General features: G+C 36.8%; 3 protein-coding genes across 4 annotated transcripts; 1 reads left to right on the forward strand and 2 right to left on the reverse strand.

Moving 5' to 3' along the window:
* Window positions 1-3,944: 3,944 nt before the first annotated feature.
* Window positions 3,945-7,905, forward strand: LOC111788556 (putative protein phosphatase 2C 33). Of its 2 annotated transcripts, XM_023668918.2 has the most exons (6): window positions 3,945-4,791; window positions 5,342-5,731; window positions 5,820-5,937; window positions 6,266-6,489; window positions 6,582-7,098; window positions 7,667-7,905. In XM_023668918.2, exons 1-5 carry the CDS (start codon window positions 4,549-4,551, stop codon window positions 7,056-7,058), a joined length of 1,452 nt encoding a protein of 483 aa, XP_023524686.2. In that variant the 5' UTR covers window positions 3,945-4,548; the 3' UTR covers window positions 7,059-7,098; window positions 7,667-7,905. The 2 variants fall into 2 exon arrangements, with proteins under 2 accessions (XP_023524686.2, XP_023524685.2); XM_023668917.2 differs by lacking the exon at window positions 7,667-7,905 and having other exon boundaries at window positions 3,946-4,791; window positions 6,582-7,460.
* Window positions 7,906-8,278: 373 nt separating this feature from the next.
* On the reverse strand, window positions 8,279-14,443 carry LOC111789249 (aspartic proteinase 36). The gene is made up of 10 exons (XM_023669965.2): window positions 13,811-14,443; window positions 13,311-13,440; window positions 12,905-13,152; window positions 12,092-12,316; window positions 10,989-11,151; window positions 10,806-10,879; window positions 9,788-9,878; window positions 9,518-9,593; window positions 9,298-9,369; window positions 8,279-8,648 (listed from the first exon to the last, which is right to left on the reverse strand). Exons 1-10 carry the CDS (start codon window positions 14,023-14,025, stop codon window positions 8,494-8,496), a joined length of 1,449 nt encoding a protein of 482 aa, XP_023525733.2. The 5' UTR covers window positions 14,026-14,443; the 3' UTR covers window positions 8,279-8,493.
* Window positions 14,444-20,070: 5,627 nt separating this feature from the next.
* LOC111788601 (uncharacterized) lies at window positions 20,071-22,096 on the reverse strand. Its single transcript, XM_023668995.2, has 2 exons — window positions 21,387-22,096; window positions 20,071-20,532 (listed from the first exon to the last, which is right to left on the reverse strand). Exons 1-2 carry the CDS (start codon window positions 21,870-21,872, stop codon window positions 20,479-20,481), a joined length of 540 nt encoding a protein of 179 aa, XP_023524763.1. The 5' UTR covers window positions 21,873-22,096; the 3' UTR covers window positions 20,071-20,478.
* Window positions 22,097-23,037: the final 941 nt, after the last annotated feature.

Genomic DNA, 23,037 nt, shown 5'->3' on the forward strand with positions numbered 1-23,037 from the left:
TCTTTTTTTGACATATAGACTAAGGTTGTGGGATACATCAATTTTTCATATGATCATTTTGGAGACTTCGTAACAGGATGCAAGAAACTGGTAAGATTTGACATATTATTGTTGACCAACCACCGTTTTATGAATCAAGAACCATAGTTTTTAGGCAGGCCGGATGAACGATCTTTTTCTTTTATGCTCTCCCTTTTCCAATCATGTTTTATCTTCACTATGTAATATTATAATCTTTTTCTCATTTACTTGAAATTTGAAAAGAAAAGAAAAGTAAGACAAAGAATTAAAAACAAATATTGGATAGAAAATGGGTAACTAGACATAAATAAACAAAAAAAAATCATTAGCCGGGGCAGTGCAGTTGTTTAAGTTTTAGTTGAAGTGATGTGCAGTATGCATGGAATTGAAAGATACAGATTGAGTTGTTGCTATAAAAGAAACAGGTACTGTCAACATTGGTTGCTGGAAAGTTTAGCCTCTCACATTCTTACTGTAAGTATTCATTTCTAAGTTTTAATTTGAAAAAATAGATGATCAAAAGATCAAATGATCAAATTTAAGCTTGTGCTTCAGTTGAAAACTAGTAGATTGTTGTTGAGAACCACTTGTGTGGAGTTGTTGAATATTATGTGTTGTATGAAGAATGAATTCTATTTTTATATGGGATCTAATTGTGCTGGTTTGTGCTTGTGAATAAGAAATGTTATTTGTCGTTTCGAGTTAGCTGTTCGAATCAAATGGAGCAAAATGGTCATTTTGTGTGATTCTATATATATATATATAGGTAAAAGAAGATGGCATTTGGTGCTATTTTTCAAGAATCAAATTCGTATGAGTTGTAAATATTTTGTTCCATAGCATAAGTTTCTCCCTCTTGTTTTCAAGAATCTCAATGGTCTCATTGTTAAGGGATGAAACGAGAAAAAGTGGGGAAAAAAGTCTGGAATCTTGTTTCAAAAAGGACGAGGAAGAACAAACCAGAGAGCCTAATACGGTATGCTCTTTCTATCCCATTTACTTGATGAGTATGAGGATAAGCGTCGTATGTTGTAGGATAGATATTGAGTTTTAAAATGATATCCAAAGAATCAATGCTGTAGATGACATATCTTAGGTTATCCATCATTACCATTCTTCAATATTGCTTGCATTTGAGATTCTTTCTTGAATCTTCTGGTGGTTCTTACATTCTTGGAGTTTGAAAGCGCATAGAATTAAACGCTATCAAATTCAAACTTCAAAGATTTTACGATCTCTGTGTTTGAAAGTGCATAGATTTAAACGCTATCAAATTCAAACTTTATTTTTTATTTCAATTCTTCGGCTAATCCTTAATTTGTCCTTCTAACATACACTTCATCAATCACATTAGACTGTCACTATTCCACTTTAAATGCATTTGGATGTTATCCCAACTACCAACTTTGTGTTCATACTTGAATCCAACACAATGTCCATGTTGTCCTTGCTGCCTTCTTTCCTGTCACCTGCAAATTGCCATGCTTTGCTCTCTTTCTCTCTTTCTTTCGTTTTGGTCGGTTGCTTCTCTCTCCTCCATTATTTTTTCTGCCTCTTAGAATCTCCCATATAAAACAAAACCAACAAGGAATATAAAGAGGTGTCAAAGAAAAGTTACTCGAGAGATTGTAATAGTTATTATTGAATGTGAGAGTTTCAAAACAGAGTCATAGATCGAATCATCGACCTTCGAAGATACTTTAGTAGACTTTGAATATTACATGTTTTTCTCGTGTGAGTACTTTAAATTTGAGATTAACTTCGTTTGTTTTTTTTTTTTTCCTTTGAGGTTCTAAGGTTTTCATTAATGTTTTTACCTTTTAATTTCATGTTTAAGATTTCTTAACTTTCATCGACTTATAAAACAGATTTGTGAAAATTAAATGTTGAATAATTTGGCGACATGATTGACATGAAATTGAAAGGTTTTTGACGTGTTCGAAACTTGTAAACTTAAAAGTACTACGAAATAATTTTGCCCCTATTATATTAAAAATTCTTGATTAGATCTCTACATCATAAAATTATTGTTTATAAACGATGTATAGAGTTGCAGCTGAAGATAAAGTCGAGTTTCGTGTTTCATGTTTCATACCTTTAGTAGCATCGTGACATGTTTATATTTATTTTTTAGGGAGGTCCTAATTTAAATTGAGAATTATTAAACAATTCTTTAAAGTACCAAAATAGTTAGGGGTCAAAAGTTAAATGATTCAAAGTGTAGTCCCAAGTTTCAATGACTGGAAATTGGTCTATGAATAACGTAACAATGTAGCCATGGATGATAAGGACCGATCTGCAAAAAGATATGTTAGTAGTTCTTCACGTGTTAGGTGCACATGTTTTATACTATACTTTTTACATTATTATTATCTAATATATAATATATTAAAATTGATCCTCTTGCACGATTAACTAATTAAATTATATTCTAAACCCGTTCATATTAGCCCTATATGAACGGACTTAGAGGTTGAAAATTGTATATCCAAAGTCTGCTTGGCTTAATTTTATACATACAAACAATAGCGGTTGGAGAAGGGAACAAAACATTTCTTATAAGAGTGTAGATACCTCTCCAAATTGTGAGACTAACGACGACACGTATCGGATCAAAATGAACAATATCTATCGGGTCTATCGGGTCAAAGCGAACAATATCTACTAGTGGTAGACTTACAGTGTCAATATCTGATTGACATGTAACTTTGATCAAGAGGTCAGAGGTCATAAACGAGCATATTAGTAGTGGCATGGCCTCGAGAGTCAGATTTGGAAAGCTAGAAAGCTAAGTCCACATATATACCTAAGGGAGCATCCACGGTGGGGTCTTAAGTGTTTTGGGGATATTTTATTTTCATGGTCTTAGACTATCATCATTTTCATCTCTAATAATTTTATTGATATTTATAAATATAAATACAAAACGTTCCTTCCCGTTGTTTGAATTTTTTTCGTTTTTGGAATAAAATCAATTTTTTAATTTAAATAAAAGACTTTTATGTACTGTTTTAATTACTTTTTTCTTCCTTAATTAATTAACCGTAACATTTGATTAGTTCTTTAATTTCCATATTTATTTTATATTACTCCTTTCTAAATTTGCAAAAACTTTTATTTTTTAACCCTAAATTTATATTTTCATTGAAATTTAAACCCATTTGGAAAATTACTTACAATTTTAGGCATATATCTACCTAAGTATTTACTAATTATACATACACATATATATATATATATATATATATATAAATTTAAAAATCAACCAATAACAATTTTTATTTTTTTTTTATCTATTTTTTAATTCAACAAAGAGGTCTTAAAAAAAAAAAAAAAAAAAAAAAAAATATATATATATATATATATATATATATATATATATATATATTTGTGAATTTGAGACGTTTGGATGAATTGAGATAATAAGTTAGCTCAGATTTGACCCTAACTCAATTTCAAGCACAGTTTGACTCTCTTTCCAAAGTTTTTTTTTCATCTTTCTCTCGCGGTACTTGATTGCTATCGGTCTCTTGCCCGTATTTAGTCTTGGATAGAATTTACCATCCGATTGAGGTTGGATTCCCAAACAATCCGATTCATTGACAGCGCCTCGTGGTGCAACAGGGTCCAAGCGCAACAGGGCTTTCACCCTCTTTAGCGCCCCCATCTAGGGGACTTGTGCCCGGTCCGTCATTGAAGACGCTTCTCCAGGCTACAATTCGAATGTCGAGGACACCCAATTCTCAAGTTGGGCTTTTCCCAATTTGCTCGCCGTGACTCGTAAAGTCAAAGATGGAAATTAAGAAGAAACGATAATAAAGGTAAGATATTAAAATATAATTAAAAGGAAAAAGTAATGCAAATTTGTGGAGATTTGAGAGAGTGATGGACAAAGTTCTCTATTTTATAGACAAAGTCATCACTTTCTTGGTTCCTATTTTTTCTCTTCGTTCAATCCTTTTTCTTCTCTCTCTCTCCTCTCTGATCTTCCCTTTTCTTATTTACCCACATGTTTCGATTCCCTGTTCTCTAATCCATTCCGATTCCTTATCGTCTCTGTTTTTTCCCCTCCCCACAAAACTCGATTTGATTCCAAAACTCATCTCCTTTTCGATTGATTTCTTCGATTTCGGGGCTCAAATCGCCGGTATCGGAGGCTATCATCATAATCATCGTACCCCATTTGCATGCCAAGGTAGATCTGCACTTTTATCGCTATCTTCTTTTCGATTGTTCTTTTACGATTAAAGCGGAAACGAACATAAAAAAGGTGGAGAAGAGATAGATTCTCGTATTTGTTTTTCAATTCAATTCCAAATTCCCAATTCCCAATTCCGTAAAGGTTGATTGAAGGATCTGGTGATGTGGGATTGAAAGGATTTGTGTTGAGACTTGGAGGGAGTGTCCCTTAAGGGGAGGGACGGAAGAGGGTTCCTGACGGATCGGTACGGAGAAAGTGGTGGGGGTCGGGGGTTCGACAGGGCAGGTGGCCTGGAGTGCATTCTAAGCATTGTTAGGGCACTTCGAATGGGGTCCTGCTTGTCTGCGGAAAGCAGGAGCCCCATTCCTGGTTCCCCGACCTCTCCGGCTAAGCACTATCATCGAAGCAGGAGCAAGAGACGAAATGGTTCTCGGAGCTCTTCCTTTGGGGATCTGTCTCTCCATCGGATCCCTGGTAGGGTGTTCGGCAATGGCTTCACTGATTTCGCCTCTTTGTTCACGCAGCAGGGCAAGAAAGGAACCAATCAGGATGCCATGATTGTTTGGGAGGTTTGTTCTCCTTTCAACAACTATTTTGCTCTTGTTAATACCTTTAATCTTAGATCCAAGCCAAAAGATGTTGGGAAATTAATATATGGCCACGAGTTTGTTCAAGGGTTCATTTAATTTCTTGCTTGCTTTGGTTCCTGTTTTGTTAATTAATTATCTGATCCAACAGAGATTACATCACTTGGGCTGTTGTGTTGCTTCTTCTTTACTTAACTTTTGTTTTACCCTCAATTATGTGGTTGAAGATCACACGTTTAAGTTTTCATCATGAGTTTGAATCTGAGATCTTAAAAGAGTATCTTCAAACATCCCTTGCTCGTTACCACCTGGGCGGTGGGCACCCTTTGGGGTCTGTCTGTTATGCTTTTGTGTGTTCTTCTTTTTGTTCATGGCTTCTTTGAGTGGGGTCAACCACTAGGTTCTTTTTTTCTATTTTTTTCTCCATTTGTGATATAATATTAGAATGTGCATCGGCATCATACCCTTCTTTCTATCTGAAACTCCATATATCACATGTTTGGACTAATTCTGATTTCAACTGCGGTTTCAGAATTTTGGCTCTAGAACTGATACGATCTTCTGTGGGGTTTTTGATGGCCACGGCCCGTACGGTCATATGGTTGCGAAGAAAGTGAGGGATTCTCTTCCTCTGATGTTAAGTACACATTGGGAGGTCAACTTGACCACAGATGATGTTCTTAGAGAGATAAGCCTCAATACTGGAAGTGTGAACTCAGATGAAGCTACCTCCTTTTTATCTGCTGATGAAGAGTTTAGGGCATCCACTGATGGTGATGGAGCAGAAAAGCAACCTGAAATTTTCCATGCCTTGAAGGAGTCATTTCTTAAGGCTTTTAGGGTTATGGATAGGGAACTCAGAATGCACCAAGGTATAGATAGCTTCTGTAGTGGCACAACGGCAGTGACTATGGTTAAACAGGTGCTGTTTCATGTTAAAAATGAAATGTTTCGGATTTGATTTGAGATAAGATATGTGTGTTCTTTGCTCATAAGTTACCGTTTTTCAGGGTCAGGATCTTGTCATTGGAAACGTTGGGGACTCCCGAGCTGTTCTGGGTACGAGAGATAAAGATGACTCTCTTGTTGCAATTCAATTGACTGTGGATCTGAAGCCAAATCTTCCAGGTTTTTGCCTTTCTGCTGACCTCCCCTCTGTAGAATATCATTTTGTTATAAGAGCAATTCAATTGAAATTTGATGTTTTAAAAAATGTGTTATTTTGGACCATAAGGAAATTTTGTGCAATGAATTATATTTCTTGATCATAAGATTCATAACTAGCTTTCTCGGTAGGAATCATTGAAGTACGGTACTTCGGACTGCGCTCTTATGAGCCAAATGCTTAGTTACTTTGTAATTACTTGACTGTAGTCTGCTCCTCTCTCCCTATACTTCCTTCCCGACTTACTGGTTTACTGAAAGAATTTTTACGATGATTCTTTCCCACTAACAGCTGAAGCAGAGAGAATCCGTAAGTGTAGAGGTCGTGTCTTTGCTCTCCACGACGAACCTGATGTTCCTCGAGTTTGGCTTCCAAACAGCAACTCTCCTGGACTTGCCATGGCACGAGCATTCGGAGATTTCTGCCTCAAAGACTTTGGTCTAATCTCTGTACCTGAAATATCATATCGACGGCTCACTGAAAAAGACGAATTCATTGTTCTGGCTACAGATGGAGTATGAGAGCAATTTATTCTGCAATTTTCTTTTAAAAAGGGATCCTCCTCCTTCTGTTATTCTCAGAGTTTGGTTTGTGTTTCTTTTTGCAGATATGGGATGTGCTATCAAACAAAGAGGTTGTTAATGTCATTGCATCGGCTCCAAAACGCACTACTGCAGCTCGAACTTTAGTTGAGACAGCCGTGAAAGCATGGAAATATAAGTACCCAACTTCCAAGATTGATGACTGTGCGGTCGTTTGCCTTTTTCTTGACTCGAACTCCGGAAATCTATCATCTGCTTCCAATACCAAACCAGAGGTGCAACAAAGTTTAATAGATCACATCAGCAATGCAGTTGAGAGTGAAGATTTCTCTAGCCCAAATGGTCTGAATCATTCGGGAACCGTCCAAATCTGCAAGGAAACTCCGGAGGATGGAAGCGAAGAAGAAGATGAATCGAAGGAGGAAGAACATTTAGAAATGGGAATAGAATGGTCTGCCCTGGAAGGCGTCTCACGCGTAAATACTCTGGTAAACCTGCCGAGATTCGATCCTGGAAAAGAAGATAAGAAAGGGCGGAAGTAAATGGGGAAGTTCAGAAGATATCCATCAGTGCCTTGTTTTGGTAAAGTTTATTATGTTTTACTTTTTGTTGCTTCTGTTATTCTTTCTGTAGGAGAAGAAAAGAAATCACATAAGAATTGAACTCGAGAGAGGTCGGCCCGACCTTATTAGTGCGTCTGGGGAATAGTCGACGACTCTGTCATATCAGTAAAATTCGAGTTTTGTAGGATCAACTTGCCATCCTTTATTGTTCTAATAATTTTTCTTGTACGAATTGTTTGTTATTTGTAATGTTAATAAATTTTGTGATTGTAAAGCCTAAAATTCAACTTGCTTTGCAAATCTTCAATTTGCTTTGATGTGGACTGCCACATTGTTTGAACTTTGTTTCACTTTGCGTTGAAAAGTGCTGATTTTCTTTCAGTTGTTTGCCTTTTTGGACCTAAAAGTAGGGGCTGGACATTCATCCTTCTTCTGTCTGATTTTTTTAGCTCCCTTTTTGGAGCAATCCCCTCACCAACACATTGATTCTTTACTATACAATAGTATTCTTGTGATGGGTTACCTATAGATATATATAAGTATATTCTTATACTCATTCGTATAACACTTTTTTTTTTTTTTTCAAGTGATACCTATGCTTGCACGACTAATGACGAGGGCATACCAGTGCTGCAGAGCTCTAAGGTTCTATGAGACCGAATTCTAGTTTTTTTTTTTTTTTCAAGAGGTACCTGAGCTTACACGACTAATGATGAGAGCATACGAGAGTCGAGGAGCTAGAAGCTATGAGACTTAAATTAAACCTATATTTTGAAGCCACAAACACAAATTTATTAGAATAAATATTTGTGGTCATGAGTTCTCATATGTGCACCTAACTGTGAGAAAGACATGCAATTTGCGACCTTATGTAAATATGTGGCTAAGAAAAGAAATTAGTGAGACTAATTATGAGCTCCACTCAAAAGTTACAGAAACAGATAAGGCTTGCAATATTTAGTATGTGAATTAATGGTGTCATTATCCAATTTTCCATATATATATATATATATATATATATATATAAATTATATTATATTGATTTTTATATTTTCTTCGAGTAATTTTGTATTTATTTGATAAAATCTCATAAATAGTTTCTCCTCGATGAACAATTCATGATTTGATCTTATCTATAGACTAAATACAAACCATCGAATTTATAATTTAATCTTTTTCGAATGGATAACACATAGATAAACATTACAATAAAGTTTATATATATATGAATTAAGTTGAGGCCTATGAATGGAAAGGATAAGTTGTTTACACAAAGCCCAAAGAATAATTCAGTATTGGGAAATGGATCTTAAAGAACCAATTCAATGATGAAAAAGAATGAGTGGTGTTGTTCATACTATTTTTTATGTTGAACTCAAGTCACTTTGAAAACAATGTTATGTTTGTTTAGTTTTTAGTTTGTAAAAGAATGAAGCATGGTAAGCATTAGTATGAACAACACCACTGATGTTCTTCCAGTTCTTAGAGAAGAAGCTGAAGAAAGATCATGAGGCCCAACTGTATATATGCCTCCGCTCTTCTCATCCCTCACCTTAATGCTTGAAGAGCCTGCAATTCCCCATTCAAACATATTAACATTTCAACAGAACCATCCAACACTGTTACTATATTGAGGAACATGGACCTACATGATTTAACACAACCTTGTACAACAGAGAAGCCAGCCAAAAAGAGTAAGACCAAAACCAATTTAAAAGCAACCCGCCACCGACCCGTCGAACTCGTTTTTGTCCTACCTGCCCTTACTTTATCTATAATTGGCCTACCCTTTATGTCACATTGTACCAAATCATTACTTGTTGGTCCATCAGACGTAAACAATAAGTGCTTGCTAACATATGACGCCAATGAATTTCTTTTTCAAGTTTAAACAAATAGTTAACAAAAGTTTGAATAGAAAGAGCATAAAAATCTACTGTTTTCAACCAGTAAAGCAATTCAATCAGAAAGCTGGGCATAGGCATCACAGGCATCACAGGCATGTAAATTTGTAAGGCAGGGTCGTATGAAACATAGAAAATAAGAGTCAAGTGTTGTTGTAACGGCCCAAGCCCACCGCTAGCAATTATTGTGTCCTCTTTGGGCTTTCCCTTTCAGGCTTCCCCTCAAGATTTTTAAAAAGCGTATCTTTGGACTTGGGCTGTTACAAGTGTACTCGAAATTTATCTAATGCTAAATAAGAGTCGAGTGTACTCACAGTTGTACTCTGTCCAACCGATGGTCTGATTTTCCAAGTCGTATAGCACGAGTCTATTTTGAAGCACCAAATCTGAAATCAGAAACAAATGAAAAAAGAAAACTGGTTAACAATCATGTGTATCCCAAGAAGGAACACCCAAGTAAGGCAAATTGCAGCAGCAGAATTTCATAATTTGAAGTGATGAAATAATAAACGAGTTCATTGTCTTTTCACTGACCTCCCAACAGAATCATACCCTTTCCATCCCTAGATTGGGCACCACTGTTTTGCCAACCGACACACCATTTATCACTCTGCAAAATTTATCAAATCACAGCTTAGACATTCTCATATGTTCTTCTTTAAGTAATTATCAAATTAATTTTTTTTTTTTTTGCTAATATTCCTATCATTGACATTATTAGCCCAAATTTTTATTATTGGGGTCAGCATCAATAAAGCATGAGAAAAGGAAGTCTGGTCATACTTCAAAGTTCAATTCACTCACATCAATATCAAACAGATACTCACGAGGACGAACTCTCAAAGATAGTGAACCTTCAAAGTGAAATGTAACATCAGGAAATCCGTCATCAATGCTGCATGAAGAACATAAAAGCCAAATGAGAAACTTTTAAGAAAATGTTCAGATAATGAATGTTTTAAGCGTAGCGATATTAATAAGATGTTCTAGTCTCAACATGTTGAAGGATGTTTTGATTAGGTAAAGTAAACTATGCAATATGCTAAACTCTTATGATGCTTATTATATTTAAGATATGCAGAGTTTGGGGCCTCACTTTTTGCATTATGCTCATGACCACATGTGAAATCTCACATCGGTTGGGAAGGAAAACGAAACATTCTTTGTAAAGGTGTGGAGGTGGACACGAGGCGATGTGCAAGCAAGGACACTGGGCCCCGAAGGGGAGTGGATTGTGAAATCTCACATCATTATTCATAAGGGTGTGGAAACCTCTCCCTAACAGACACGTTCTAAAAACTTTGAGGGGAAGGCCAGAAGGGAAAGTTCAAAGAGGACAATATCGGCTAGTGGTGGGCTTAGGTTGTTACACCAACTAGAGAGGGTCCTCCTATCCCAAGACCAACTCTAGAGATGACAGAGTTTCAAGTTATTAAGCTCGGACTTGAACCAAAGATCCTAGAGGGTATCTCTAACATGACTTTTAACAAGAATCCATTTTAACTATTTTTAATATGATGAACAGTTTGTGCCCCAATTCGAGATATCTCTTTTTCCCCAGACACTTTGTACTACTATTTTTTGACATGGATATCATTTACTCGGGAAGAACACTAACAAATCTTTGCTCATGAATCTAGAAAAAACTGACCAAATAAAAAGAAATAAATAAGAACCTCAACCAGCAACACATTTAACGATCATGTGAATGAAATAAGACCGACCCCGAAATGAACATCAAAGGTTGAACAATAAGATAGCTATTTTATACATTTAACAAAGACGAATAGAAGTTAGCCAGGAAGGTATCATGTCATCTTACTTTCCGTTGTATTGAAAGCAAGTAAACTGTTTTTCAACAGTATGCAACTTCAGTCCAGTCTGCCCTGCAAAAATCTAACATAGTAAAGACAATTTCAGTTTCTAAAAATACGAACTTTAAATATTGTTTTTGACGGGAAACGATTAACAAAAACGTAAAATAAAAAAAAATTACTTAGTGTACCTTTGCTATTAATGGTTCATAAATCTCGTCTGGAAGATAAGCTAACGTCGTGCCACTGTCAATAATTGTTCCTCTGCTTAAATCAGTGTCAAAAACATCTGTGGGGAGATTCAGCATGTCACCGCCAACCTCAATTGCCTTCATAGCCACATTGTAATGTGCCCTAAAGTTGATGATGAAATAACTAAGTCCAAGGCTACTAATTAAGAAAAGAAAGCGAAATATTTAAAAAGAAGATATATAAATGCATGTAAAATACTAATCTGTGTTTGAGAAGGGTTAAATAAGCAACAAAGCACCGGAACGGGGCTGATTGCTTGCAATTCTCCTTCCCTACGAGCATCCAAAATTCTACCCCATGTTCGATAACAACAAAAACACTATTGAGGATACCGATAGCGTATCGTAATTGGATTATTTTCAAACGCTTTCACCCTGCCTTTGAGGGACCCAAAAAAAAAAAGAATCTAACAAGGGACCAAACATCGCTAAAAGAACTCTTACGTCCTCCGAAAATTATGTTGTCTCTCTCTACTCAAAGACCCCACAAAATAGCACACACAGAAGTTTGCGACAAAAACCTCCCTTTATCACAAAAGGGCAGATGAACGAAAAGCGCCTGAAACGCCTCTTTGCAACTCTAGGAGCTAACAAAAGCTGAGCACCTTAAAAAAATTGCGCCAGTCTTCGATCAAAGTCACAACTCTACATGATATGATCCGGGTCATTTTTTGTTGAGATGGATTGTTAAAGATATCATATCATTTTTGTTCAACCCAACACCTTTTTCCAACTCCTCTTTCTTACAACTTCATCTATTGTTCAACTCTTTGCTAAGGATATTATTTTTCTCCATGAAATTCTCCTTGAAAGGGATAAGGTTTCATGAATTCCTTTCGGCAGAGAACAATAATGGAACAATGTTCAATTTATCTTCCACAAACAGATGGTTAATTCCTTTTTCCCTCTTGAATTTTTCACATAGATATGAAAAAGTTCAAAACAAAATATGCTATTAACTCATCACTTGTACTAGTTAAAGTAAATCAACAGTTTAGATTCAAGATGACAAAGATTACTAAATGCAGGGAAGTATAACATACTGTTGCTGCACCAATGGAGTGGTGTGGACTTTTGGCTGCACCACCTCCCCAATGGCAAAAATTCCACCTCCTTTAATGTTATCCAAGCAATGAGCAAAAATCCTTCTAACTTTTCCTAATGAAGCCAGCTGCGAAATCATGGATGAATTTGATTGTCCGAAACCAAGTATCCCATCGACCGCAGCAGATGTTGCACCTAGTTGGCCAGATTGTTGAGCACCACAACTATCCATCAAGGAAAACAAAAATAAGCATGAAGAAATAGAAGAACAAAAACAAACAACGGCCCAAGCCCACCGCTAGGTTTTCTACTATATACTACTTCAAACACAAACAAATAACAGGATAGGTTTTCTAATATTCATCTAAAAATGTAACGACCCAAGTCCACCACTAGCAGATATTGTCCTCTTTAGGTTTTTCCTTCCGACCTTCCCTCAAGGTTTTTAAAACGCGTCTGCTAGGGAGAAGTTTCCACACTCTTATAAAGAATGGTTCGTTCTCCTCCCCAATCGATGTGGGATCTCACAGTCCACCCTACTTCGGGGCCCAGCGTCCTTCTCACAAAAAATAAAAGAATTTCAGAAAGTATATAGTTTATGCTCCAAATGACTTGAACTTACTTGTTCAAGGTATATCATAAACATCAACAATCCCAAAGCATCTAAAAAGTCCTCTGTTCTTTTTGTGACAGTCAACGTCAAAATATCCCTCAAAGGCATCACATTCCTTAAACTAAGCAACAGGACCCAAAAGTTCGGTTGCTCGACACAGTGCTGAAATAAATGGTAACGTAGAAAATGATATTCTTACCCAAATACTATACTCCCATTTGTAGATGCAGTTCGAAAATTTCCCGTTACTTGATCAAGTACTACACGATCCTCCACAAAATACCCAGTAGTTGAGCTTCCATCTCCATATGAAACTGTATATTCACAGTTCAGATCAGGCGTGCAGCCGGGAATTGGACCATCGTGTGAGGAAGTGCAAAAATCTTGATCACAAGTTACCAGGTTTGAAGTACTAGAGCTTGATGGATTGTATAAAGTCAGTTCTATCTGTAACGAACAATCGTATAATTAATGTTTCTTCAAAAATAATCAGAGTATAGCTCGGAAACTATGATCGGTGCAATACGAAAACAAGTTACAAATGGTTGGTGTACTTCTGAATATAATATGAAATTCAACAAGAATTTAAAGTTCAGGAGACATACACCAAGATCACTTTTCCTTGGACAGTTTGTACAGCCTGCACAATTCACCCATAAGAGGTCACTTCCTGTATCCACTTGAACATAATAGTCCTTGGCTGGTGTCCCAAGCCCAATTTTAGCAAAGTACAGCCTGAAAGCATATAATTACTTCCACCATCCAATAATGAATATGAATAAGAGAACTTTGAGGCAAGGATTTCCAAAAAAAGCACGAAAAAAATCTCCTCTTACGATCTGAAGCAATTAAAAACTTGAGCAATTAAGAACTTGAGCAGTGATTGATTTCACAAAGCCAAAACAAAAAGGAAAAAATAAAGATTCCATACAGTGTTTACTAAAAAGAGGTAGAAAAGAATCCAATAACACCAGCCCTTTTTGAAAGAACATCAGAATGGAATAAATTATCCACTAAATAAGCAATTACTAATCAAGATTACCGCATAAAAAACACCATAATTTTCAGTGTATAGCAAATAATCACAATAGAAATCAAGACTAACCCAGATTCAGAAGGATGTCCATTGCCACCCAATTCAAGATCAATAGCAGAAAGAAATCTACCGCGACGGTGCATATCGTGGGCTTTGAACGCACTCAACGACCTCTGTCGACCATTGAATTTATGCTGAACCTTAAACACCAAATTACAATCCCCACTCGACAAAAACGAAATCACTAACAACAAGTTCACTATAGAAAATCTTGCAATCTCCATAACTAAGACCAAACCCCCAAATCAAACAGAGATTAAACCAAAACCCAGAACCAAAAATCAACTAAAATCGATGCTCAGCTCAGATTTATAGACTAACAGCAATGGATAAACCAAATAAGAAACAGGGGAATATAGAAAGATCAAAGTCTTAGTCTCAAACTTCCCCTTGATTTTGAATAAACAAATAGATAGAACGGTTGATTTTGAATCCGGCAGTGCTTCTCAGTCAATTCAATTCCCTGGCCTTACGAACAACCTTCGATTCCACTGTGATTGACTGCAGGCCAGGCCCCAAGAAGAAATTCTCTACCTATTAACTACTAGAAAAAGAAACCGGAGAGAGAAACAGAGAGAGAGAGAGATTTAGCGAAGTCAATGAAGAGTTTTATTAGGCAATGCCATTTTCAATGAACAGACGAAGAGAAGAACCTCAAGCAATCTCCTCTTACCATTTTTAACCTTAAATATAAATTTTACTGTTTGAAAATTTTTATTATTTATTATTATTATTTTTTTTTTTGTAAAATTATTTAAGTATGAAGTAATACATTAAATTATATTCTAATCTGAATTAATTCATTTTTTTATGTTAATTTCATTTTAACTATTTTTTTAATTTTTTTATTCATATGTAATTAAATTTAAATAATTCATTTGTGGTTGAAAAAATTTATAAATATAAAATTAAGAAATTTATATTTGAATTAAAAGCCAAATGATATGATTTTATTAATATTTTTAAGGTAATATTTAATAATAGAAAATTATTTTTTTTAATATTAATAACTATTTAATGAGAGAGTTGAAATGGCTTTGCAATTAATTGTGGTCCTTTTTTTAAATATTAATTACACCATTTATTGTGAGGAAGTTGAGAATTTAAAATAATTTATATCATTAATAATTATTATTTTTCAATAATTTGTAACTGACTTTTTTTTTTTTTTTTTTTTTTTTTTTTTTTTCAATTTTGTTAATATTATTTTAGATGTGTTGGTCGTATTAACAAAACATCACTTAAGGTTGAGAGCATGCTATGAGGCCAACCAGGGAACTTAGGTTATAACTCTGATGAATTTATCACTTTTTTAGAGAAGATTTTTCTCTAGATTCGTGAACTTATCACTTTCTTATAAAATATTAAAGGCTTCAAGCTGGTATTTGGACGGTTATAAGACCTTAGAGGGATTATTCTAGTCTTTTTGGGTGTAATGGGTGTAAGATTCTTCTCTCGTGATTTCGCCTTCTTTGAGAAAAATTTGAAGGTCGAGAGACCCTTAGATTATCCCTATGATTGTCATCAAACCCAAATGGATTAGTGGAGTCTTCTTGGCGTGTCCGACTCTCATAGACTCGTGAACTTATCATTTTCCTATAGCAAATTTCAAAGCTCTAAGGTGATTTTTGGATTATCCTCAACATTAGGCTCTAGAGAGATTATTATAGTCTTCTAAATGAATTTTCTTTGGATCAATCAATTCGTCACTTTTACCGAGAAAATTTTAGGGCTCTAAGATGACCCTTAGATTATCTTTACTTACCTCATTTGACACCAACACCAACAACCAATAGTCTTATTCTAAAGTCTTCTCTCCAAGAGCACCTTAGAGGAACCAACCCGCTTGCTATAGTGGGGCCATATTTTTGTTTCACAGTAAGAGATCGGGACGATTATCCCTACAATATTATTAAGTATTTTGATTTAAGTTCTTTTCTTTCTAAGGTGGTATAGAATAACCCAGTTGAAGCGTGCTTTCTAAGGTGGTATAGAATAACCTAATTGAAGCGTGGATCATACATATGTAATGCTTTGTATGTCCCAGAATAGGTCTCATCTCTATTACATCTCAAATTGGACATACTTATTTGCTTAAGAGTAATTAGGTGAACCGTTGATGACATGAGTTGGAGATATGCAAAACAAACGTGAACATAGATCAACGACCGGTAATCTTGTGAAAAATTAAAAATAGGTTGTAATAGCTGCCACAATTTTTTTTATTATACTAGAAATTATTATTCTCTAGTATGATACATATTTATTAAAATACAAATAAAATACAACCACGTTTTAATGTATAATATTGGAGTGAATTTGGTCCACAATGTTTCAAAAATATAAAAAATTTATTTTTTTACTCCCATTTCCGAAGCAATAGTTCTTCCTCCAAATTTATAGTAACTCACTATCTATTATGTCACCAATTTTAATAATTCATAACCGTGAGAGTATGATTGAAAAAACATAATGGACTAAATTAAAAATTTTAAACACTTGTGATCAAATTGAAAAAGTACCAAACAATAGGGACCAAAAACATATTTTCAACATATTTTCAACGTACATAAATCTATTAGACACAAAATTGAAAGTTCATAAAAACCTATTACACAACTATAAAATTCAAATACCAAACATAAAACTCATCCCAATGGAACTCGAAAAACTTCCCTTCAACAACCTCTTTTGGGGGAAGCTTGGAACTATGGAAATACCAAACATAAAACTCATCCCAATGGAACTCGAAAAACTTCCCTTCAACAACCTCTTTTGGGGGAAGCTTGGAACTATGATATCCACTTCAGAAGAATCTTTAAGATTGGGAAGGAAAGGTACCAGAGTTTTGAAGACAAGAAAAGAACCCAAGACGTTTGAAATGACTCTCAATAATGAGATTACTATCTCTGAAGCATAGTAGTCTACTGGAGCAATCGAATTGAAGACATAACAGTAAACGAGGACAGGACGCATCATCTAATCGAAGGCATGACAGTAAATGAGGACAGGACGCATCATCTAATCGAAGGCATGACAACAGTAAACGACGACGTCAGGACGCATCATCTAATCGAAGGCATGACAACAGTAAACGACGACGTCAGGACGCATCATCTAATCGAAGGCATGACAACAGTAAACGACGACGTCAGGACGCATCATCTAATCGAAGGCATGACAACAGTAAACGACGACGTCAGGACGCATCATCTAATCGAAGGCATGACAACAGTAAACGACGACGTCAGGACGCATCATCTAATCGAAGGCATGACAACAGTAAACGACGACGTCAAGACGCATCATCTAATCGAAGGCATGACAACAGTAAACGACGACGTCAGGACGCATCATCTAATCGAAGGCATGACAACAGTAAACGACGACGTCAGGACGCATCATCTAATCGAAGGCATGACAACAGTAAACGACGACGTCAGGACGCATCATCTAATCGAAGGCATGACAACAGTAAACGACGACGTCAGGACGCATCATTTAATCGAAGGCATGACAACAGTAAACGACGACGTCAGGACGCATCATCTAATCGAAGGCATGACAACAGTAAACGACGACGTCAGGACGCATCATCTAATCGAAGGCATGACAACAGTAAACGACGACGTCAGGACGCATCATCTAATCGAAGGCATGACAACAGTAAACGACGACGTCAGGACGCATCATCTAATCGAAGGCATGACAACAGTAAACGACGACGTCAGGACGCATCATCTAATCGAAGGCATGACAACAGTAAACGACGACGTCAGGACGCATCATCTAATCGAAGGCATGACAACAGTAAACGACGACGTCAGGACGCATCATCTAATCGAAGGCATGACAACAGTAAACGACGACGTCAGGACGCATCATCTAATCGAAGGCATGACAACAGTAAACGACGACGTCAGGACGCATCATCTAATCGAAGGCATGACAACAGTAAACGACGACGTCAGGACGCATCATCTAATCGAAGGCATGACAACAGTAAACGACGACGTCAGGACGCATCATCTAATCGAAGGCATGACAACAGTAAACGACGACGTCAGGACGCATCATCTAATCGAAGGCATGACAACAGTAAACGACGACGTCAGGACGCATCATCTAATCGAAGGCATGACAACAGTAAACGACGACGTCAGGACGCATCATCTAATCGAAGGCATGACAACAGTAAACGACGACGTCAGGACGCATCATCTAATCGAAGGCATGACAACAGTAAACGACGACGTCAGGACGCATCATCTAATCGAAGGCATGACAACAGTAAACGACGACGTCAGGACGCATCATCTAATCGAAGGCATGACAACAGTAAACGACGACGTCAGGACGCATCATCTAATCGAAGGCATGACAACAGTAAACGACGACGTCAGGACGCATCATCTAATCGAAGGCATGACAACAGTAAACGACGACGTCAGGACGCATCATCTAATCGAAGGCATGACAACAGTAAACGACGACGTCAGGACGCATCATCTAATCGAAGGCATGACAACAGTAAACGACGACGTCAGGACGCATCATCTAATCGAAGGCATGACAACAGTAAACGACGACGTGAGGACGCATCATCTAATCGAAGGCATGACAACAGTAAACGACGACGTCAGGACGCATCATCTAATCGAAGGCATGACAACAGTAAACGACGACGTCAGGACGCATCATCTAATCGAAGGCATGACAACAGTAAACGACGACGTCAGGACGCATCATCTAATCGAAGGCATGACAACAGTAAACGACGACGTCAGGACGCATCATCTAATCGAAGGCATGACAACAGTAAACGACGACGTCAGGACGCATCATCTAATCGAAGGCATGACAACAGTAAACGACGACGTCAGGACGCATCATCTAATCGAAGGCATGACAACAGTAAACGACGACGTCAGGACGCATCATCTAATCGAAGGCATGACAACAGTAAACGACGACGTCAGGACGCATCATCTAATCGAAGGCATGACAACAGTAAACGACGACGTCAGGACGCATCATCTAATCGAAGGCATGACAACAGTAAACGACGACGTCAGGACGCATCATCTAATCGAAGGCATGACAACAGTAAACGACGACGTCAGGACGCATCATCTAATCGAAGGCATGACAACAGTAAACGACGACGTCAGGACGCATCATCTAATCGAAGGCATGACAACAGTAAACGACGACGTCAGGACGCATCATCTAATCGAAGGCATGACAACAGTAAACGACGACGTCAGGACGCATCATCTAATCGAAGGCATGACAACAGTAAACGACGACGTCAGGACGCATCATCTAATCGAAGGCATGACAACAGTAAACGACGACGTCAGGACGCATCATCTAATCGAAGGCATGACAACAGTAAACGACGACGTCAGGACGCATCATCTAATCGAAGGCATGACAACAGTAAACGACGACGTCAGGACGCATCATCTAATCGAAGGCATGACAACAGTAAACGACGACGTCAGGACGCATCATCTAATCGAAGGCATGACAACAGTAAACGACGACGTCAGGACGCATCATCTAATCGAAGGCATGACAACAGTAAACGACGACGTCAGGACGCATCATCTAATCGAAGGCATGACAACAGTAAACGACGACGTCAGGACGCATCATCTAATCGAAGGCATGACAACAGTAAACGACGACGTCAGGACGCATCATCTAATCGAAGGCATGACAACAGTAAACGACGACGTTAGGACGCATCATCTAATCGAAGGCATGACAACAGTAAACGACGACGTCAGGACGCATCATCTAATCGAAGGCATGACAACAGTAAACGACGACGTCAGGACGCATCATCTAATCGAAGGCATGACAACAGTAAACGACGACGTCAGGACGCATCATCTAATCGAAGGCATGACAACAGTAAACGACGACGTCAGGACGCATCATCTAATCGAAGGCATGACAACAGTAAACGACGACGTCAGGACGCATCATCTAATCGAACACATGGCAGTAAACGAGGACTTCATCTATGTTTTCCTAATTTAAAGGTGTTTTCCTAATTTAAAGGATTCTAATGACTCTTATCCTGAATAGAACTCCCTTTCATTTTTTCCTACAAAAAGTATATTCCGATTAGGATGCTAAATATTCCTAAGCTTCATGATAATAAAATACATGTAAATCCTCTTTTAGCTACTAAAATATCACTTTTGCAATGTACAATTTACAAGCCCAAACTTCATGGCTATAGAGGCAACACAACAAAAACAAAACTTCTTTTTGTGAGTAGCCAATGCCAACCACAGCCAGAAGCAGTGATATACTTCATAAACAGAGATAAAAAGCACTTACAACAGACAAGACGACTGCTAAACTTAATACCAGACATGACTTCTAGGATTCTTATAAGCCGACCCAAGCAACAATCTCCCTCGCTTAAATTCAGCTAATAATAGTATAGACTTGAAGGATTGGAGGCTAAATATTTCTGTGAGCTCTTTATATGAATATATAATAGCCTCCTTATCCCCATCAGACAGGACTATTAGGAAACAAAGACTATACAAAACAAAAGCAATCCACAAATGGCAGAAACAAATTTACCAGACCAGCAAAGGCAGACTCTTGAACGAAAGCCTCGGGAAATCCGTAACGTTTCTTGTATTGGTAATCTATGATGCTGCTCGTAGTTCCCTGTCCTCGAGCTGAAGGTTCTGTGCTTCACTCTGAAATTATATGATAATCCAAAGAAGCAACCTCTTAATTAAGAACATATGACTACATTATGAAGAATTCCAATATAGTAATGCAAAATTATGACAAATACAAGAACAAGAGCCTAGCGACTATAAGATCAAAAGAAAAATGCATTGTAACTAAAAGAAAGATCATAAAGTTAGGAATTACAACTTGGATGATCCTATTAATATCACACACAAGGCCTTAATCAGTCTCAATCTTAGCTAGTTGCAGTAATGGACATAAACATCTATTCAAGATTCATAAAGCCATCCACACCCATAACTCGCTCGAACGAAAGAACACGGCAAGAATATATTATGAAATGGCACGACGAACTACACCACATTAAACATTGTTTTTCCTAGAAGAAGCATGAATTCAATGCCCCAATGATTCACTCCATAGTCATGTCTCCTTAACTTAAAATTCGATGACAAACTTAACACACATATCCTACGTTTTGATCATGTTTCGATCCCAAACCATTAACCTAACGCTAAATGTCGACAAGAAGGTAACAAAGCAATGAATTAAAAAGAAGTAGTATCTTTTAACCAGATCATTCTATAAGATTTGAAAACAGGGAATCGACAATATTCCAGTTCTACAACATAAACAAGGTAAATTAGAACATAGAATTATCGTAATGATAACTACATGTGAACAATAATACCAATGCTTGCTGATACATAATAGACAACAATATTTCCCAAAACAACGAAAAAATTCAACCAAAGACATAAGCAAGCATCATAGTAACTACTTTTGCACCATCAACACGAATTCGAAACAAGTAAATATAGATGATAAACGAACGAAAACAGTAGCTGAAACGTACCATAGAAATAGCCACATTCAAATCGACAGAGGCTCCATTCAACTCGAAGGAATGATCAACAGGATCAGCGGCAGTGCAATCAGGCGGGGACTCAAAGAGAGAGAGGGAGAATTGCTTGTCAACAACGCCGACGTCAAAATGAATTAAACCAGAAGAGGACAAATCGACGTGAATTCCTTTAACAGGAAACCAAAGAAAGAGCTCCTGCGAGGAAATTCCAGCCAATTCAGCGATCTGGCCATAGCTGAGGCGACCGGAGACATTGAAATCATAGTGAACCTCATTCTCGAACTTAGCATTGCAGGGCTGGTCGAGGAAGACCTGGAATCGGCCAGTGGAAGAGTCGATGGAGAATCTGGTGATGTTCTTGGGAAGGAGGCCGATGGGGAGGCCGTGAAGGTGGAGATGGTCGTAGATGGTGGATGGGTCAGAAGCGGCCATGAGAGGAGAGGCAAAGAAGAGGAGGAAAGCGAGGAGGAGGATCATGGCGATGGCGATGGAAGAATTTGGAAGTGGAATTGGATTTGGATTTGGAATTTTTGAGAAATGGAGTTGGGATTGAGAGGATTTTGAGGCCGAAGAACGGAGCAGAAAAAAACGGCGCGAGAGCAGAGAGGCAAAGCCGGGGATGGAAGACGAGAAGAATGGGATTTTCTGAGGTTTGCGTTTCACTCTTTAATTTCCTTTTTCTTTTGCCAATTCTTTCCTTCACGCGCTTCTTGCCGCGACTGACCTTTTAACTCTCTAAAACCTTAATTTTATAAATATAGTAAAAGGTTGTTTCTTTTACACCAAGTTTTTGTTTTTTTTCTTTTATATTTTCCTAATTATATAATTTATTCCTAACAAAATATATATATATATATATATTAATTTATTTTGTTTAAAGATATCGAAGTTTCAATAATACCCTCCAATCGAATCCATTAGTATCATGTTTCAAAAATACTCTCCAACTTTTAAAAAAATTTAAAAATACTTCTGTCTTTAATACTATGTTTAAAAAATACCCTTAAAACTTGAAATGGTTAGCTTTTCTTTATAAACTTTAAATATATGTTTATAATGTGTTTTTTTTTTTATCAAAATTATTTTTAATATTTAAGTAATTTGGATAAAAATTTTATTTTAAACTAACAATAAAAATTAATTTTAAGATTTATTGAAATTAAATAAATTTAGATATTTGAGAGTAGTAGAATGAAAAAATGAAAAAAAGAATGGTATTTAAATATTAAATATACTTTATTAATATATTTTAACTTAAATATAACTTAATCATTAAGAAATAAGTTTTTTAGAGATGAAAACATCCCAAACTTCACTCTCTATATTGGTAACGCTATATTCTTAAGAGAGAATAATATTTTATGACATTTTGTTCGTATATTCTTAGGTTTTTTTAATTTATTTGTGGATAGATATTAATCGAGTTTGATCTAGGTGTCGTTGATTATTCCCACTAATTACAATGGAGAGTTTCATGAGGATGAGAAATGAAAAAGGATAAGAACGACAACCCTGGTTGATGAATTTCACCGTTCATAGGGAGTTGGAATGTTCTGTACTCGATTTTATGCCATGAATATTGCTAGATGGATGCAAGATTATTGATCGGGCATGACCAACTTAATTTCTCACGAAGGTTATA

This window comes from Cucurbita pepo, chromosome 2, assembly GCF_057944985.1.
Source record: "Cucurbita pepo subsp. pepo isolate OVF chromosome 2, ASM5794498v1, whole genome shotgun sequence".
Taxonomy (NCBI): domain Eukaryota; kingdom Viridiplantae; phylum Streptophyta; class Magnoliopsida; order Cucurbitales; family Cucurbitaceae; genus Cucurbita; species Cucurbita pepo.

Coding starts and splice junctions, on each gene's coding strand:
- LOC111788601 (XM_023668995.2), bottom strand. CDS start 21,872: ATGATCCTCCTCCTCGCTTTCCTCCTCTTCTTTGCCTCTCCTCTCATG. Junction 20,533..21,386: donor TGAATGTGGCTATTTCTATG/GTACGTTTCAGC, acceptor ATATAATTTCAG/AGTGAAGCACAGAACCTTCA.
- LOC111788556 (XM_023668918.2), top strand. CDS start 4,549: ATGGGGTCCTGCTTGTCTGCGGAAAGCAGGAGCCCCATTCCTGGTTCC. Junction 4,792..5,341: donor ATGCCATGATTGTTTGGGAG/GTTTGTTCTCCT, acceptor CTGCGGTTTCAG/AATTTTGGCTCTAGAACTGA. Junction 5,732..5,819: donor CAGTGACTATGGTTAAACAG/GTGCTGTTTCAT, acceptor ACCGTTTTTCAG/GGTCAGGATCTTGTCATTGG.
- LOC111789249 (XM_023669965.2), bottom strand. CDS start 14,025: ATGGAGATTGCAAGATTTTCTATAGTGAACTTGTTGTTAGTGATTTCG. Junction 13,153..13,310: donor CAAGGAAAAGTGATCTTGGT/GTATGTCTCCTG, acceptor TGTTCGTTACAG/ATAGAACTGACTTTATACAA. Junction 9,370..9,517: donor GGGTATGATTCTGTTGGGAG/GTCAGTGAAAAG, acceptor TTCTGATTTCAG/ATTTGGTGCTTCAAAATAGA.